This window comes from Salvelinus namaycush, chromosome 13 (genome assembly GCF_016432855.1).
Source record: "Salvelinus namaycush isolate Seneca chromosome 13, SaNama_1.0, whole genome shotgun sequence".
NCBI classification, from domain to species: domain Eukaryota; kingdom Metazoa; phylum Chordata; class Actinopteri; order Salmoniformes; family Salmonidae; genus Salvelinus; species Salvelinus namaycush.
The window spans coordinates 8,138,156-8,156,318 of NC_052319.1; the positions used below are offsets into that span (position 1 = coordinate 8,138,156).

Genomic DNA, 18,163 nt, shown 5'->3' on the forward strand with positions numbered 1-18,163 from the left:
CTGGGACTTTGTAGAATGTTACTGACTAAAATGCCTTCTGATTGCGTTGATGAAATCGAGTATACACTGTGACATTAAAGGAGGAACAACTATATTGTAAACACCCAATCTAATCTAAAGACCAGAGGATCTGATGCAACAGCGTCCTCTATTGGACAACTGATTATAATGACCATAGACTGGAAATACTTCAAAAGTTAGTCCTTTATTTCTTAAAATAAGAAGGTAATGTTTGGTGCAGACACAAATGATTCATCAGATATATAAGCAACAACTCATTTTCCTCTACCACAAATAGACAGGCACTTTTCAGGTTGAGTATTGACAGATTATTTTAGAAACAGAGACAATGAGACATTTATGTTGGATGGGGGCAGAGGCTTCTCGCACTCTTTATGTGTTCAGAGTTTCTCCATCCTCACAGATTCCACAGAGGATCTGTCTGACTTCCGGTACAGATAGGTTACAGCGATGACTGAGAGGACACCCGTAATGGAGAGAGCAAAGACGCTGTAGAGGGCTACCTCAGCACTGCCAGATGACAGCTCCATACCGAGGAAGCTCACGTTCTTGACTGGTAAGATAGGCGAGGAGGTGGAGGGTGCACTCGTTCCTGGGGTAAGAGAATAAATTCATTGAAATTAATCAGACAACGTGTTCAGATGTATCGGTAAGCTTGAAAATCAAGTGCATTTCCCCATTCTGAACTTCCTTGTAAACAACAAAAGGGTGTCATTACTTTTATGAAAACGCATCACAACACGACAAGGAAACATTTAAGGAGATAGTCCTTTTGTTGCAAAACAAATACATGATTTATTGTCGCATACACAGGATAGGTGCTGTCAAATGTGTTGTTTTACAGGGTCAGCCATAGTAGTACAGCACCCCTGGAGCAAATTTAGGGTTAAGAAAATAAAAATAAAATGAAATTGTATATGTCACATGCGCCAAATACAACAGACCTTATCGTGAAATGCTTACATAAGGTCTACTACACCTGTTGTATTCAGGGGTGCTGTACTACTATGGCTGACCCTGTAAAACAATGTGTTCAAGGGCATATTTGACAGATTTTTCACCTTGTCAGCCTGTGTATTTGAACAAGTGACCTTTCGGTTACTGGCCCAACACTGTTAGGCTACCTGCTGCCCCTGACATCAGTGCATACATTGCCTTGCAAAAGTATTCATCCCCCTTGTCGTTTTTCCTATTTTGTTGCATTTCAACCTGTAATTTAAATAGATTTTTATTTGGATTTCATGTAATGGACATTCACAAAATAGTCCAAATTGGTGAAGTGAAATGAAAGAAATAACTTGTTTCAAAAAAACAAACACAAAAAAATGGAAAAGTGGTGCGTGCTTATGTATTCACCCCCTTTGCTATGAAGCCCCATAATAAGATCTGGTGCAACCAATTACCTTCAAAAGTCACATAATTCGTTAAATACAGTCCACCTGTGTGCAATCTAAGTGTCACATGATCTGTCACATGAGCTCAGTATATTTGCACCTGTTCTGAAAGGCACCAAGCAAGCGGCACCATGAAGACCAAGGAGCTCTCCAAACAGGTCAGGGACAAAGTTGTGGAGAAGTACAGATCAGGGTTGGGTTACAAAAATATCCGAAACTTTGAACATCCCACGGAGCACCATTAAATCCATTATTAAGAAATGGAAAGAATATGGCACCACAACAAACCTGCCAAGAGAGGGCCGCCCACCAAAACTCATGGACCAGGCAAGGAGGGCATCAATCAGAGAGGCAACAAAGAGAGCAAAGATAACCCAGAAGGAGCTGCAAAGCTCCACAGCGGAGATTGAAGTATCTGTCCATAGGACCACTTTAAGCCGTACACTCCACAGCGCTGGGCTTTATGGAAGAGTGGCCAGAAAAAAAGCAATTGATTAAAGAAAAAAATAAGCAAACTCATTTGGTGTTCGCCAAAAGGCATGTGGGAGACTCCCCAAACATATGGAAGATGGTACTCTGGTCAGATGAGACTAAAATTGAGCTTTTTGGCCATCAAGGAAAAAGCTACAGTTGAAGTCAAAAGTTGACATACACTTAGGTTGGAGTCATTAAAACTAGTTTTTCAACCACTCCACAAATTTCTTGTTAACAAACTGTAGTTTTGGCAAGTCGGCCAGGACATCTACTTTGTGCATGACAAGTAATTTCTCCAACAATTGTTTGAAGACAGATTATTTCACTTAATTCACAGTATCACAATTCAAGTGGGTCAGAAGTTTACATACACTAAGTTGACTGTGACTTTAAACAGCTTGGAAAATTCCAGAAAATGTCATGGCTTTAGAAGCTTCTGATAGGCTAATTGACATCATTTGAGTCAATTAAGGTCACAGTTATGAATACTTAGGACACTAAAGAGGCCTTTCTACTGACTGAAAAAACACCAAAAGAAAGTTGTCCAGGGTCCCTGCTCATCTGCGTGAACGTGCCTTAGGCATGCTGCAAGGAGGCATGAGGACTGCAGATGCGGCCAGGGCCTAAGACAGTGCTACAGGGAGACAGGACGAACAGCTGATCGTCCTTGCAGTGACAGACCATGTGCAACAACACCTGCACAGGATCGGTACATCTGAACATCACACCTGCGGGACTGGTACAGGATGGCAACAACAACTGCCCGAGTTACACCAGCTACGCACAATCCCTCCATCAGTGCTCAGACTGTCCGAAATAGGCTGAGAGAGGCTGGACTGAGGGCTTGTAGGCCTGTTGTAAGGCAGGTCCTCACCAGACATCACCGGCAACAACTTCACCTATGGGCACAAACCCACCGTCATTGGACCAGACAAGACTAGCAAAAAGTGCGCTTCACTGACGAGTCGCGGTTTTGTCTCACCAGGGGTGATGGTCGGATTCACGTTTATCGACGAAGGAATGAGGGTTACACAGAGACCTGTACTCTGGAGCGGGATAGATTTGGAGGTGGAGGGTCCGTCATGGTCTGGGGCAGTGTGTGACAGCATCATCGGACTGAGCTTGTTGTCATTGCAGGCAATATCAACGCTGTGCGTTACAGGGAAGACATTCTCCTCCCTCATGTGGTACCCTTCCTGCAGGCTCATCCTGACATGACCCTCCAGCATGACAACGCCACCAGCCATACTGCTCGTTTTGTGCGTGATTTCCTGCAAGACAGGAATGTCAGTGTTCTGCCATGCCCAGCGAAGAGGTCGGATCTCAATCCTGTGGAGCACATCTGGGACCTGTTGGATCGGAGGATGAGGGCTGGGGCCATTCCGTCTAGAAATGTCTGGGAACTTGCAGGTGCCTTGGTGGAAGAGTGGGGTAACATCTCACAGCAAGAACTGGCAAATCTGGTGCAGTCCATGAGAAGGAGATGCACTGCAGTACTTAATGCAGCTGGTGGCCACACCAGATACTGACCGCTACTTTTAATTTTGTCCTCCCCTTTGTTCAGGGACACATTATTCCATTTCTGTTAGTCACATGTCTGTGGAACTTGTTCAGTTTATGTCTCAGTTGTTGAATCTTATGTTCATACAAATATTTACACATGAAAATACGCAGTTGACATTGAGAGGACGTTTCTTTTTTTGCTGAGCTTACAATTACTAATCACTGGGAATAGGGGCCAGGTGTGCATAATGAAAGTTCCGGAGGGATCCGTGACAGTACTGCACCAACAGTGAAGCACCACCGGCCTCAAGGGTGATCACAGGGGGCCTCCCGGGTGGCGTAGTGGTCTAGGGCACTGCATCGCACTCTGGGTTCGCGCCCAGGCTCTGTCGCAGCCGGCTGCGACCGGGAGGTCCGTGGGGCGACGCACAATTGGCCTAGCGTCGTCCGGGGTTAGGGAGGGTTTGGCCGGTAGGGATATCCTTGTCTCATCGTGCACTAGCGACTCCTGTGGCGGGCCGGGCGCAGTGCGCGCTAACCAGGTCGCCTGGTGCACGGTGTTTCCTCCGACACATTGGTGCGGCTGGCTTCCGGGTTGGATGCGCGCTGTGTTAAGAAGTAGTGCGGCTTGGTTGGAGGACGCATGGCTTTCGACCTTCGTCTCTCCCGAGCCCGTACGGGAGTTGTAGCGATGAGACAGTAACTACTAACAATTGGATACCACGAAATTGGGGAGAAAGGGGGGGGAAGGTGATCACAGGAACGCAGTGCGGGTCGATCAGGACCCAATGCAGCTGCCGAAGTTACGTCATCGTCGGATGGGCCAGTTGTCGCTGCTGAAGTTGCGTTGTCGGACCGACCCGTTGTGGCGAAGTCGGACGGGTCTTCTTGCAGCTACCGAAGTTGCAGCGGCGGTGGACGGACCAGTCGCAGCGTCGTCGGACGGGCCATTCCGCTGTCTCCCTTAATGGTTGATTATTCTGTCACGTTGGTATGAATAATTTGGGAGACAGGCGCAGGAATGCATAATAGGGTTTTTAAATTTACCCAAATTACGGCGTGCCGTGTAAAGACACGCATCGAAGACCAAACAAACACGATACAAAAACACAGGGTTGAAACACAAACAAAAGAGCGAGGAGTACCTTGAATAAATAACACACGCGCACAATGATTAACACACGGGACAAGACCCGGAATCATCTGCGCAATCCACAATGGTACGAAAGCCAAAACACACAGCACAGGTACTCACACGCACTAACGGACAAAGTAACTATAATCGACCGGACACTGGTAAACCAAGGGCACACTTATACAATTACTAATCACTGGGAATAGGGGCCATGTGTGCATAATGACAAGATTGCTGTACACCAGCGCAACCCATCCAACTTGAAAGAGCTGGAGCAGTTTTGCCTTGATGAATGGGCAGAGACTTGCAGCCGTAATTGCTGCAAAAGGTGGCTCTACCAAGTATTGACTTTGGGGGGTGAATAGTTATGCACGCACAAGTTTTCCATTTTTTTTGTCTTATTTCTTATTTGTTTCACAAGAAAAAATATTTTGCATCTTCAAAGTGGTAGGCATGTTGTGTAAATCAAATGATACAACCCCTCCAAAAATCTATTTTAATTCCAGGTCGTAAGGCAACAAAATAGGAAAAATGCCAAGGGGGTTGAATACTTTCGCAAGCCACTGTTTATCTATAAATCTCAGGACACCTACTTTCTCTATGGGAATAGAGTAGTAAATACTTTAGGTTTTCTGACACACAAAAAAAATAAGCCAGATATGAACATAAAATTGTGTTTGTGTCACGCCCTAATCTGTTTCACCTGTTCCTGTGATTGTCTCCGCTCCCTCCAGGCGTCACTTATTTTCCCCAGTGTATTTATCCCTCTGTTTCCTGTCTCTCTGTGCCAGTTCGTCTTGTATGTTAAGTCAAGTCAACCAGCGTGTTTTTCCCGTACTCCTTTTTGCTATTCTCCTTTTTCTTGTCCTCCCGGTTTTGACCCTTGCCTGTTTCTGGACTCTGTACCTGCCTGCCTGACCATTCTGCCTGCCTTGAACACGAGCCTGTCTGCCACTCTGTACCTCCTGGACTCTGATCTGTTTTTGACCTTTTGTCTGTCCACAACGATTCTCTTGCCAACCCCTTTGGATTATTAAACATTGTAAGACTCCAACCATCTGACTCCTGTGTCTGCATCTGGGTCCCACCTTGTGCCTTGATAACATAATGACATCCTTTTGTTTACAATGACCACTGCACTTAAGCAGTGCAAAGTTCAAAATGTGTAAACTCCTCTTTAAAAAATCTTGAAGGAGTTTATAAAAACCCTTCCAATAAATTTCTGTCTTTTTTAAGTTTGTGTGATAACTTTTATGGTTCGCAGGTGTGATATGGTGTGTGTGTAAAACATACAGAATTATCAATCACTTTAAACATGTTTTTTCCCATCTGAAATGCACTGTGTGCAACAGTGTTGCATCCACTGAGATTGACAATGTTGTCACTCTACCTTCGGGCTCAGGATTCAAACACTCGTGAGGCCCCAGAGTGGGGTCAGGGAATCCATTGCAGGTGATGATGGTGGCATAGCGGGCAACAGAGTTCTTGGCTACTCGTGGAAGTTTGGAGTCAGAACGGTTCACATAGAACAGGCCGAATCTCTCTGAGAAGCCAGTGGCCCACTCTAGATTGTCCATCAGAGACCAGGCTGTGTAGCCTCGAATATCCACCCCATCCAGCAAATATGCTGAAAAGAGAGGAGAAAACCAAATGTGTCTCTATAAAGGTTCACAGAACATTTCATTAGGTTGTGGGAATGTTTTCCAAAACATTAAAGATGGTGTTTCACTTGTAAATTATATTTCATACTGTCAAATATAGAAATACTTCCTTGTTATTGTGGCATATTACCTTTGAGGAGCTGATTGATGTAATTCTCATAGTAGTGAATCCTGTGGACATCGTTCAGATCCACTGGCCCTCGCGCCGAGATCCCATTCTCTGTGATGATGATGGGTGGGTTGCCGTACTCCTCCTTGATGAAGTTGAGGATCTTGCGGAATCCAAATGGGGAAACCTTCAGCCAGCCAGAGCCAGAGTCCAGCCAGGTGCGATCAGCAATCGTTCCAGCGCCCCTAATACACACAGTAAAATTACAGAATATTTAATTTAATTAAATATGGGTTTGGAAATGGAACAGGACATCAATTTGAAACAAGGACGTACAGAAGAACTATAATACATTCATAAACTATAAATAGCACTTACAGGTTGACTTCATGTAGTTATATACACATCTCCAGTTTTTGATCTAACTATGAGATAAATATTTTCAGTTATGTCCTGTATAGTGTAGGCTCTTATGGCTGATTTCTTACCTGTCTGCATCGTAGTGCTGTAGGTTCCCATACTCAACAGGGAATGCCAGGACAGTTGTGTAGTGGTTGAACCCAAAGTAATCATATGTACCTTTGACCCTCTGGATCTCTGCAGGGGAAAACTCAGGAAGCCTGTAAAAAAGTTCATAGCCAGTTGACCAAATGTGTATCATATAGCCAGTTCAGAGCGTTTTATCTGTGAATCACTAATTATTTATTTTATATTTAGGGTTTGAGTCATATCATTTCCTCAGAATGAATGCAAATTCTTCTATGGCTTTTTAAAATTAGCACTACGAATAAATATTTATCTTACCGTGATTTAGATAGGCCTGCTGCTAGGCTCCTCTCTCGAATGATTGTCTTCATTGTGTCACTGTAGTCTCCATTGAATATAGGGTGGGCAAACCAGCCGATATAGAACTGCAACAGGAGAAAGGAACCAATAGTGTCACTGAATAAGCTGGGAAACGACAGAAAAATAACGTAGTCACACTTCATGTAACTCTTTAGTACGATGTTTGTTTGGACCATCATTGAGGCCTTTTGTGTACTGTGCCAAATATGGGAAATGTGGTACATGCTATACAGGAACTCTACATACATGGTTATGTTTTACACAGGATACTACACTATAGTTTCACTGATGTAGTGGAGAGAATTTTGATGACTGATGCAATGCGAGGCATTAGACTGTACCTGAACAATGCGCCGTGCAGCTTCTACGTCCTCCTGCTTGTAGGGGTTCCGTGGCTCTGACCAGTCTGAGTTGATGGTGATGGAGATAATGCCACCCTGCTTGGTGCGGTAGTTATCGTTGTACAGGTGCCAGGCTTCGGCATGGGCTTTGATGAGGTTGTGGCCCACTATGTAGGGCAGTGTGCCAGGTCTGAAGCTAATGCCTGGCCATAGAAGGATTAATATTTTAACTGCATCTTGAAGACACTTAAATAAATACGATCTCTTTCTACAGTTCTTTTAAGGGGTCGAAATGATTTTTTTTGCTTTAGATTCTCTTTTTAAAGCTATTGTATTTAGAAGCTATTTAGCATATCAACGATACGATTGTTTCCTGTTACTACAGACACACACTGAAAACGGTCAACAATTGTTTGGCAAATACAAGCCAAATGCATATTTGTTTAGTCTGAATTAAAGAGGTAGTACCTGGGGCGGCAGCTCCATAGCCGTGGCCAATATTGGCTATATTGTAAGGCTCATTGATGGTGATCCAGAACTTCACTTTGTCTCCAAGGTGAGTGAAGATAAAATCAGCATATTCTCTGAATCGGTCAATGATGCTGTCGTTCTCCCAGCCCCCCACATCCTGCAGAGCCTGAGGGAGGTCCCAGTGGTAGAGGGTAATCTGGAGAGAGGAACATTCATGAAGAGAGGAAACAATTATTTACCTCAGGGGTTTAATGTATCAATTCAGGTTTTTCAAAGTGCATGTGTAATTAACTCCCTTTGATATAGTAAATTACATATTATCCCAGTCATGAGCATGTCTTCATGGCCACTAAACTCACATGAGGCTGTATGTTGGCAATGAGAAGTGCGTCAACCAGTCTACGGTAGTAGTTGAGGCCAGCCTCGTTGATGTTTTTGGTGGTGCCATCGGGGAGCACCCTGGACCAGGATATAGAGAAGCGGTAGTGGGTCACCTTCAGCCTCCTCAGCATAGCCACATCCTCCTCCACCTTATTATAACTATCACAGGCAATATCTCCTGTGTCATCATTGAACACTCTAAGAGGAGTGTGGGCAAACTTATCCCAGATACTGAGGCCCTTTCCATCTGCTCTCCAGCCCCCCTCAATCTGGACAAGAGATATAAAATGACAAGGTAAACATATTGTGGTGCTTTTATTGGCATTTGACTTTTCAAAATTGTTTTCAGTGAGCAGTCACCTGGTAAGATGCTGTTGCTGTGCTCCAGATGAAATCTTTACGGAAGTTTCCATAAATGGGTGTACCATCCTCGGATTGAGGGAAACCGTTGTCCCTCATGACTTGATAGTAGTAGTGGGCTGAACGTTTGGGCGTCCTGGGTCGGCTTGGGTGAGTAAAGTCCACATGGTGGAGACCAAAGCCCACTGTGTACCCATTGAGCCACTCAAAAGAGTCCATAAGAGATGAGACACTGTAACCCCTCACCTTCACACCATCCAGGTCATGGGCTAAGGGGACATGAGAGAAGATTTACTTTTGGAAGATTACTTTTTTTTTTACAGCAAATGTTGGAAATTCCTAGCAAAGTAAGTTGCATTTGCTTGCCCCTTGGTATTCTGCTCAGTCTGTACTCATTCATCGATGCAATTAGAAGGCATTATAGTCAGTGACATAGTACAAAGTCCCCCCAACCTCCCACCACCTCTTGAAGGTGAAATTAGCAACTTGTAGGGAAATATATCATTATATCTTACCTTTCAAAGCCTCATCGATGTAGGTTTTGTAGTAGAATATTCTGTCAGTGTCATCCACTGTGGTCTTTGGAGCCGAAGGAACTCCATTCTCTGTGACATAAATCTCTGGATCTCCATACTCCTCCTTGATCCAGTTGAGGAGTCTCCGTAAGCCCCATGCTACAGCCCTCTGCCCTTTGATGGCAGTTGTGGGGGAATCACCCTCCTCCTCCTCTCCAACATCCTGGTCGTTATAATAGGACTGAGGACTAAGCCTGGCAGTTACTTGACGTATCACCTTAGTGGTATAAGCATTTATACAGAAGACATCAGCAGTACCTCTGATGTAGGCCTTATCCTCATTGGTGAACGTGGGGAGCCTGGAATCTGGCAGGCCTTGGAGCTCACTCTTGTTGCCCACCTGCCACTTCATGGCGTCGGGGTAATCACCGGTTTTGAAGATTGGGTGAGCGAACCAGCCAAGCTGAAACTGCAGGGCACGGTCTGCAGCCATGACTTCCCGGGGGATGTTGACATCTTTGGGCTCAGCCCAGTTTGCGTTGAGGGCAATGGAGACCAGACCGCCTTGGGATTTGCGGTATTTCTTGTCATAGGTGTGGTACACCGTGGCATGTGCCTTTAGAAGGTTATGAGCGACTCTATATGGTGCATCCCCAGGCTTCCTGACATTTGGTGGGATCTGCCCCAGACCGTATCCTGACCATGCAATGGTATAGGGTTGGTTGAAGGTCAACCAAAACTTTACGCGCTTCCCAAAGGTGGAAAAACAGAAGTCACAGAAGTCGTTAAAGATCTCAACCATCTGGATGTTGTCCCAGCCATCAAGGTCCTGCAGGGCCTGAGGGAGGTCCCAGTGGTAGAGTGTCACCATGGGGGTTATGTTATAAGCTAGTAGGCCGTTAATGAGCCTGTTGTAGTAGTTAACACCCTTCTGGTTCAAGGAATTGCGCCGACCATCGGGAAAGATCCTGGACCAGGACAGGGAGAATCGGTAGGTCTTAACCCTTAGGGCCCTTAGCATGTACAGGTCTTCCTCTAGTCGGTGGTAACTGTCACAGGCTATGTCACCATTGGCATCTTCGGTAATACTGCCAGGCTTGTGGGTGAAGGTATCCCATACACTTGCACCCTTTCCGTCAACATTCCAGCCACCTTCTATCTGATAGGCTGAGGACGTCACTCCCCATTGAAAGCCCATTGGAAAGGTGCCGTAGTGGTAGAGCTTCCTCTGGAAATTGGACTGACTGGAGAACTTCTCCCAGACAACCTTGGAACTGGAGGGAACCTCGGACGGGGGCAGAGTGGGTTGCCGCATAACGGTTTGAAACTTTGGTTCTTGTTGTGGACTTCTTTCTCTTGTATCAGCAAACCCATTTCTCTTGATAATATCAGAGTAGAAATAGGCTGACTGCTTTGGGGTTCTGGGCCTGTTAGGGTCTTCAAAGTTGACATAGTGCAAACCAAACCTTTGGCTGTAGCCCTTTGGCCCCTCAAACCCGTCCATCAGTGACTGCACAGTGAACCGCTGCACATCCACTCCATCCAGATGGATTGCTGTTGAAAGTCAACCAAAGTCATCCTGGTAAACAATCCTTGTAAACAATCCTTATAAACAATCATTCTTACAGTCTCAAAACACTCCTTCTGTACAGGGCTAGGTGACCCCTGGTCTAACACATTCCAGAGACTTACCTTTCAGTGCTTCGTTGATGTAGCCCTTTAAGTACTCTGTACGCTCCGTGTCATTGATAGTGTCCCCGCTGTACCCTGTGGGTATCCCATTTCCAGTTATGTAGACGGGCACCTTAGTGACATTCAGATACTCTGCAGAAACATAGTTGAGCAGCCTACGGAGACCCCAGGGTGCAGAGTGTATCCAGTCAGACTCCGTAGAAGGCCAGGCGTTGTCCACATGAGCTTTGAAGTCTCCCACCCCCTCTGGTCCAGGCATGCAGCCACCATCACTGGCGTTGACCAGGCGAGAGGTGTAGTGGTTGAGCCCCAGGAAATCTGCCGTTCCGCGAATTCGCTTACTCTCTGCTGCAGTGAAGAAAGGGAGTATGGCAGGCACAGAGAGGGAACAATCCCACCTTTTCTGCTCAATCTGAGACTTTAGCAAGGGTGGGTAGTCCCCATCCACAAAAATGGGATGGGCGAACCATCCCAGCATGAACTGCAGGTAGCGGTCTGCAGCCACTACATCTTCAGGCTTGGAAGAGGAGCTTGGAGGCTCAGCCCAGTTGGAGTCCAGGGCAATGCCTACTTTGCCTCCCTGGTCCTTCCGGTACTTGTCGTTGTAAACATGCCAGGCTTCAGCGTGGGACTTGAGCATGTTGTGAGTCACCTTTTTTTTGGGGGGGGGGGCACACAAAGGATCAAAATCATCAAAGAAATAATAATTACAATCCACAAAGTTAACAAAGGGCTATAGGGAAAGGAGTGATGCTAGTTCTCTCACCTGGTAGGAGGCAACAACATAGTCCTTTATTCCAGGGGGATGCTGACCGGTACCGTACCCAGCATGGCTAATCACCCAGGGGCTACTGAAAGTGTTCCAGGTCCTAACCCTATCTCCAAACCTGAAGAAGCAGAAGTCGGCATAGTCTCTAAAGGCTTCTGCAATGGAAACATTGGTCCAGCCTCCATAGTCCTGGAGTGCCTGGGGAAGATCCCAGTGGTGCAGGGTCACAGCAGGTTCTATACCCGCCTCTATCAGCGCGTTGATCAGGCTGTCATAGTAAAGCGCACCTTTCTCAGAGTGGCTCCCCCAGTGGCCAGAGGGGAAAATGCGGGCCCAGGAGATAGAGAACTGGTAGGTTTTGACAAGTAGACCTCTCAGGAGGTAGACGTCATAGTCCACTTTATGGTAACTGTCACAAGCCAGGTCTGCAGTCTGATTCTCAAAGGCTTGGTGCTCATGGCCAAAGCGGTCCCAAAGGGTCTCACCCTTCCCATGCTCAGACCAGCCACCCTCGACTTTAAAGGACTCACTGGAAGTGGCCCACTGGAAGCCATCAGGAAAAGACTCATTCAGGAAGATGTCCCGCTCGGAAATGGTCTGAGTTCCAAACTTATCCCACACTCTCTGGTAGTTTACTGACAGTGCATCCCCAGTATGCCCTGAAAGACTAGCCGAGCAAGAGAGGTGAAGAGCAACATTAAATACAGTGCCGTTAAGAAAGTATTCACACCCCTTGACTTTTTCCACATTTTGTTTTGTTACAAAGTGGGATTAAAATGGTTTTGCCATTTTTTTGTCAACAATCTACACAAAATAGTCTTATGTCAAAGTGGTAAATAAAATACTAATATATCTTGATGAGATAAGTATTCAACCCCTGAGTCAATACATGTTAGAATCGCCTTTGGCAGCAATTACAGTTGTGAGTCTTTCTTTGTCAGCAATTACAGTTGTGAGTCTTTCTGGGAAATCTATAAGAGCTGGATTGTACAATATTTGCCCATTTAGTCTTTAAAACATTCTTCAAGCTCTGTCAAGTTGGTTGTTGATCGTTACTAGACAGCTATTTTCAAGTCTTGCCATAGATTTTCAAGCCAATTTAAGTCAAATCCATAACTCGGCCCCTCTAACATTCAATGTCATCTTGGTAAGCAACTCCAGTGTATATTTGGCCTTGTGTTTAAGGTAATTGTCCTGCTGAAAGGTGAATTTGTCTCCCAGTGTCTGTTGGAAAAGAGACTGAACCAAGTTTTCCTCTAGGATTTTTCCTGTGCTTAGCTCAAACTCCTTAGTCCTTGCCAATGACAAGCATGCCCATAACATGATGCAGCCACCACCATGCTTGAAAATTTGCCCCAAATGTAACGTTTTGTATTCATGACCAAAAATGACTTTCTTTGCCACATTTTTTGCCGTATTACTTTAGTGCCTTATTGAAAAAAGGATGCATGTTGTGGAATATTTTATAGTCTGTACAGGCTTCCTTCAATTCGCTCTCTCATTTATGTTAATATTGTGGAGTAACTCCAGTGTTGTTGATCCATTCTCAGTTATCTCTGTCATTCTGCCCCTGAGCAAGACATTTAACACACTGTTCCCTGGGCGCCAAAGACGTGGATGTCTATTAAGGCAGCCCCCGCACCTCTCTGATTCAGAGGGGTTGGGTTAAATGCGGAAGACACATTTCAGTTGAAGGCATTCAGTTGTACAACTGACTAGGTATCCCCTTTCCCTTTCCTTTTACCACAGCCATTAAACTCTGTAACTGTTTTAAAATCACCATTGGCCTCACGGTGAAATCCCTGAGCGGGTTCCTTCCTCTTCGGCAACTGAGTTAGGAAGGGCGCCTGTATCTTTGTAGTGACTGGGTCTATTGATACACCATCCAAAGTGTAATTCTACCAATAGGTGCCCTTCTTTGCTAACCATTTGAAAACCTCCCTGGTCCTTGTGGTTGAATCTGTGCTTCAAATTCATTGATCAACTGTATACTGGAGCCTCAGAATGGAGTTGCCTCTGCCTATAAAACAACGTTCTCTCTGGACAGCTTTAAAAATAAAGTAAAAATATGTTTGATGTCTTCTGTGCCCATATGAATAACCCCTATGATGTAACTGGAATGATGAGATAGATGTTCTTCTTCTTTGTTTTTGTTTTATTATTTCACTGCCATACTGGGTTCGATCTTGTCTAGCCATCTTGTCTCAAGAGGACCACAATGGAAATAAGTCCCAGACTTTATTGTGTGTTATCCTCAATGATTTTATTCATGTGCATGTATGGCTTTTAAGTTTTATGTGTGCTTGTTTTTTTAAATGTTCGAATTAATAAACTAAACTAAACTGAGGGACCTTACAGATAATTTTATGTGTGGGGTTCGGAGATGGGGTACTCATTTAAAAAATCATATTAAGCAATATTATTGCACAACAGAGTGATTCCATGCAATTTATTATGTGACTTGTTCAGCACATTTTTACTCCTGAACGTAACTTGCCATAATTAAAGGGTTGAATGCTTATTGACTCAAGCCATTTCAACTATTCATGTTTTATTCATTTGTAAGCATTTCCACTTTGACATTATGAGGTATTGTGTGTAGATCAGTGACACAAAATCTCAATTTAATACATTTTAAATTCCGGCTGTAACACAAAACAAATTGGAAAAAGTCAAGGGGCGTGAATACTTTCTGAAGGCACTGTAGATACTGTACATACAGAGGTACAAAAAAGACAAAAGGTTAATTCAGACTTTTTATATTCCATTATGCTAATAGTAGACTATTTTATCTATTACTACATTTCCAAATAGTGCATGTAAACAACAAGTGTATTTGTACCTGTTCAGAGTGTCCACCAAATCCAGCTCCTCAAACAAGTCAACCATGTCACATCCCAGAATTTGCAGGTCCCCATTCCGCAGAACTGTAATGATTTTAGACCACAATCACAGGGGGTTGTTCTTGATATGAACATCGGGTTACATTTTATATGATCTATATTTGCAAAATCCATAAAGGATATATTAATTATAAAGGGTATACTCACAGTTTTTAAGTGAGTTGGTAATTGAGACAGCTAGGCTGGAGGTGGAGGGTTTGAACACTGTATAGCTTCAAACATTAAACTGAACTATAATTTAATCTCATCGTCATATACCAGAGCTGTTTACCAAAGAAGTGGTGGGAAAACCACTTTGTTGTTGTTCCAATACCAGATTGCCCTTTTAACTAGCTAGATAAGCACTTTGCAGCGTACTCCGGACCATGATAACAACAAGTCAGAATTTCATAATGCCTTTACAATCAAATTGGACTATGACATTTTATATTGGATAAAATCTTTGTGGAGATAACATCAATAAAATGATGGTCTCTGGCACTGTGACTACTACAAATCCCTCTCTTGATAGGAATCCACAATCTGGTTTTTGAGATGTCATCACCACCACGTTTATTTGACAGTGTAGAGACGTCTATAACGTGACACTAGACTTGAGTATGGGTGAACTGTCTGTAAGCAAATACAATTTTAACCATTGTACTGAGGTTGAATGGTACGATCATACAAGACACCAGTGATTAATCTGATGGTCTACAAAGCATGCGTGTGTACATTTGTGCAGCTTCACATGATTTACCTTGCAGGATGTTACCGAGTGGCTGGAATTGACTGAAGGAACAGCCTTTGATATTCATCTTGTAAATCACAATGGGTATCTGCCCATTGGCCTTCTAAAACATGACAAAGGGATCGTCATTCAGGGGCTGGCTTTTATGAGACAATTATGAGTTGCAGATTAATGGTTGTGTGTTTTCATCGAAATTAGAGAAATCATATTAGGACATTCTATATTCAGCCCCTTCAACCTTCAAACTGTATATACAAAATCTCCCATTATTCACAGTTTTCCATTTTGGGGTAAAACATGAGTTTCACACACACGGTTTACAATAACTTACAAGGATATTGGCAATTAGACATGTAATAATTGATGGTAAGATAAGACAGTAATAAAATACACTTTTGTGTGGAGGCTCTGTTCTTCCTTTCATTAAGACACACTTTATCAGAACATGGAAGAGTAGACTACCTGTAATCTTCTCAGCTCCTCTGCCAGGTTTGATTTAGAGGTGCAGTTGTATTCAATTTGCACTGACAGGAAATCAAGGGACTCCTGAATGGGAAATATGTTATCACCATCACAGCAATACGGTGGGTGCCTTGGGAAAAGTATAAACCCTGTGCAGGTTTCACATTTTGTTGCTTTGGAGTCTGACATTGTGACACATTCAATTGTCCAAAATGTCAAAGGTACTGTACCCATACCTTAATGGCAGCCTCGCTTTGGTAAAGGATGGGAACATCACTGGCCCTTACGCCAATCGACACATGGCCCCCTGAGAGGAGAGCACAGAATGGAGAGGGCTGATGTGTTATAAAAACAGTGACAATGTTAGCAATCCAGGTCCATAGGAGGACCATCCTCCTCAGTGAAATGTCATAAAAATTCAAATAGTGAAATATTTAAAAAGTCACCAAAAAAATGATTAAAATACACTGTTTTGCAATGAAGGCCTACAGTAATTTCAACCACACTGTCCGGGGTAGCACCATGGTTTAGCCGGAGGACAGCTATCTTCCGTCCTCTGGCTACATTGACCTTTCATAGACATACATGGTAATTATGACCACTTCCGGAGGACGTCCTCCAACCAATCAAAACTTTTGCAGTATGAACTGACATGTTGTCCATCCAATCATAGAATTAGGATCAGAGAATTAACCTTGTGAATTGTATTGGGATTGTGCCACAGAGCATTATGGGGGGGGGGTTCTATGTGTTGAGAAGCTTGGTGACATTGTTGGATAGAGATTAAACACATTTTGACATCTCTGTGCGTTCAGCGCCTATACCTTGGGTCTCCCTTTTTCAGGTCACCACCCTCCATTGGGGGTGTGTCCGTGTGTGTGCGCACACGTGCGTGTGAGTGTGTGACCATGCAGTGTTTCACTTTTCCCCAGATCCTAACCTTTGCTATCTAATGGCATTCACAACACTTGGCCAGAAATAATCTCTTCTGATAAGGAAAACAATATACATGCAACCATGAATGATAGTACTAGAAAAGTCAAGGATGGGACATAATTGAGGCACAGTCACTGACCTCTTTCACATCCGGTTGACTGATATTTTGTGAAACAATTTTGACAAAATCTGTCTAAATCTAAAGCCGCTTTGCTATGAAAACGTGTCGGTTCCAAACAATTCAGAACACCTTGTAGCACTAAAGATCTTCATAAGAACCCACATACTGTCGGAGTATTTCTTGCGGGCGACAGGTGCAACACATCACTGCATTCTTTACCAGAAAGTAGGCTGGCTCTTTTATTTATAAATCTCTTTAAAAAAAACTCCCACTACCTAACAGCATTAATAACCTTTAGATTTATGAGTTACCATACCCTGTCTAAGGGATGGCTATCTCTGGAAATCCATTCGGTCTCCTCAGAGTTAGGTAATTCAGCTTTTAGTTTCTTTGCACCCCATTGTTCCATACATCTACAGAGTTTAGTACAACTGGATGTACTAATGCCCCTCGGGCAGTTCAAAATGTTGATTGGGGACCTCTTTGCCGAGGAATGTGATCGTTTTTCTTAACTGTGTTTGTGATTTTGTGTCTTTGTATGTTATTGTATTTTGTCAATTTTGTGCATGCAGGGCTCCCTTGCAATTGGACTCTTTTAAAATAAAGGTACATGTATTGTTAAATCTGTATACTGTTCCCCAAAACCCTGTGAATAATGTATATCTTCTACCACATGCTAATTAAGGGTTTACCTTGGCCAGGAAACAGTTGATGGTAGAGGTGGTACACGTTGGCGTGGGCATGGAGAGCGTGTTTTAGCTGCAGATTCACCTCATCCCTCAGCTCTTCAAGGTGGCTCAGTGTCACCCAAGAGTGTGCCAGTTCTCCATACGCCAGAAAAACAAATTCAGCATATTGCTGAAATACATCTGGCAGCTCTGCGCTTTCCCAGCCCCCGTATCTGGATCGAAGGGCCTCTGGTAAAGCAGAGCGATGCAAGACAACAAGTGGTTTGAGGCCTACTTCCACTAGCTGTTCCATGAAGGTCCGGTAGCAAGACAATGCAGGCTGACTGGGCTGGCTGGGGTCACCTGTGGGCAAAAGTTGAGCCCAGGACAGGGGAACTTTGAAGTGAGTTACTCCCCGACTCTGGAGATACTGGAAGTAGAGTCTGGAGCCCAAGGGAAGGGGATGACTGCAGTCAAAGGCATCAATGGGTTTGGTGCTCAAGTCCATCCTCAAGTGGTTGGTGAGAGGGCCTGCTAGAAGCATAAAATCCTGTGGGTCATCTTCATGACACAGACAGCCATAGAGGCACATCAGGTATAGAGAGAGAGCCTGCACCAGGTTCTTCATCTTGGTGGTGGAAGGTGAACTGCACAGTAAGCCTTTTATAGCA

At 44.2% G+C, this 18,163-nt stretch overlaps 1 protein-coding gene across 1 annotated transcript; it reads right to left on the minus strand.

The window, feature by feature from the left end:
• Nucleotides 1-229: 229 nt before the first annotated feature.
• LOC120057744 (lactase-phlorizin hydrolase-like) lies at nt 230-18,120 on the minus strand. Its single transcript, XM_039006224.1, has 17 exons — nt 17,517-18,120; nt 16,004-16,074; nt 15,768-15,851; nt 15,315-15,408; nt 14,515-14,599; nt 11,670-12,339; nt 10,904-11,555; nt 9,212-10,765; nt 8,697-8,965; nt 8,315-8,605; nt 7,953-8,151; nt 7,485-7,687; nt 7,102-7,208; nt 6,786-6,917; nt 6,319-6,542; nt 5,918-6,154; nt 230-613 (listed from the first exon to the last, which is right to left on the minus strand). The coding sequence occupies exons 1-17, from the start codon at nt 18,118-18,120 to the stop codon at nt 402-404; spliced, it is 5,688 nt and encodes a 1,895-aa protein (XP_038862152.1). The 3' UTR covers nt 230-401.
• Nucleotides 18,121-18,163: the final 43 nt, after the last annotated feature.

Bases quoted from the DNA above. Each gene is read 5' to 3' on its own strand.
- LOC120057744 (XM_039006224.1), bottom strand. From the start codon at position 18,120: ATGAAGAACCTGGTGCAGGCTCTCTCTCTATACCTGATGTGCCTCTAT. The intron at 8,966-9,211 runs GTAAGATATAAT...ATGTCCCCTTAG, and splicing joins CATCGATGAGGCTTTGAAAG to CCCATGACCTGGATGGTGTG. The intron at 8,152-8,314 runs GTGAGTTTAGTG...TCCTCTCTCCAG, and splicing joins TTGCCAACATACAGCCTCAT to ATTACCCTCTACCACTGGGA.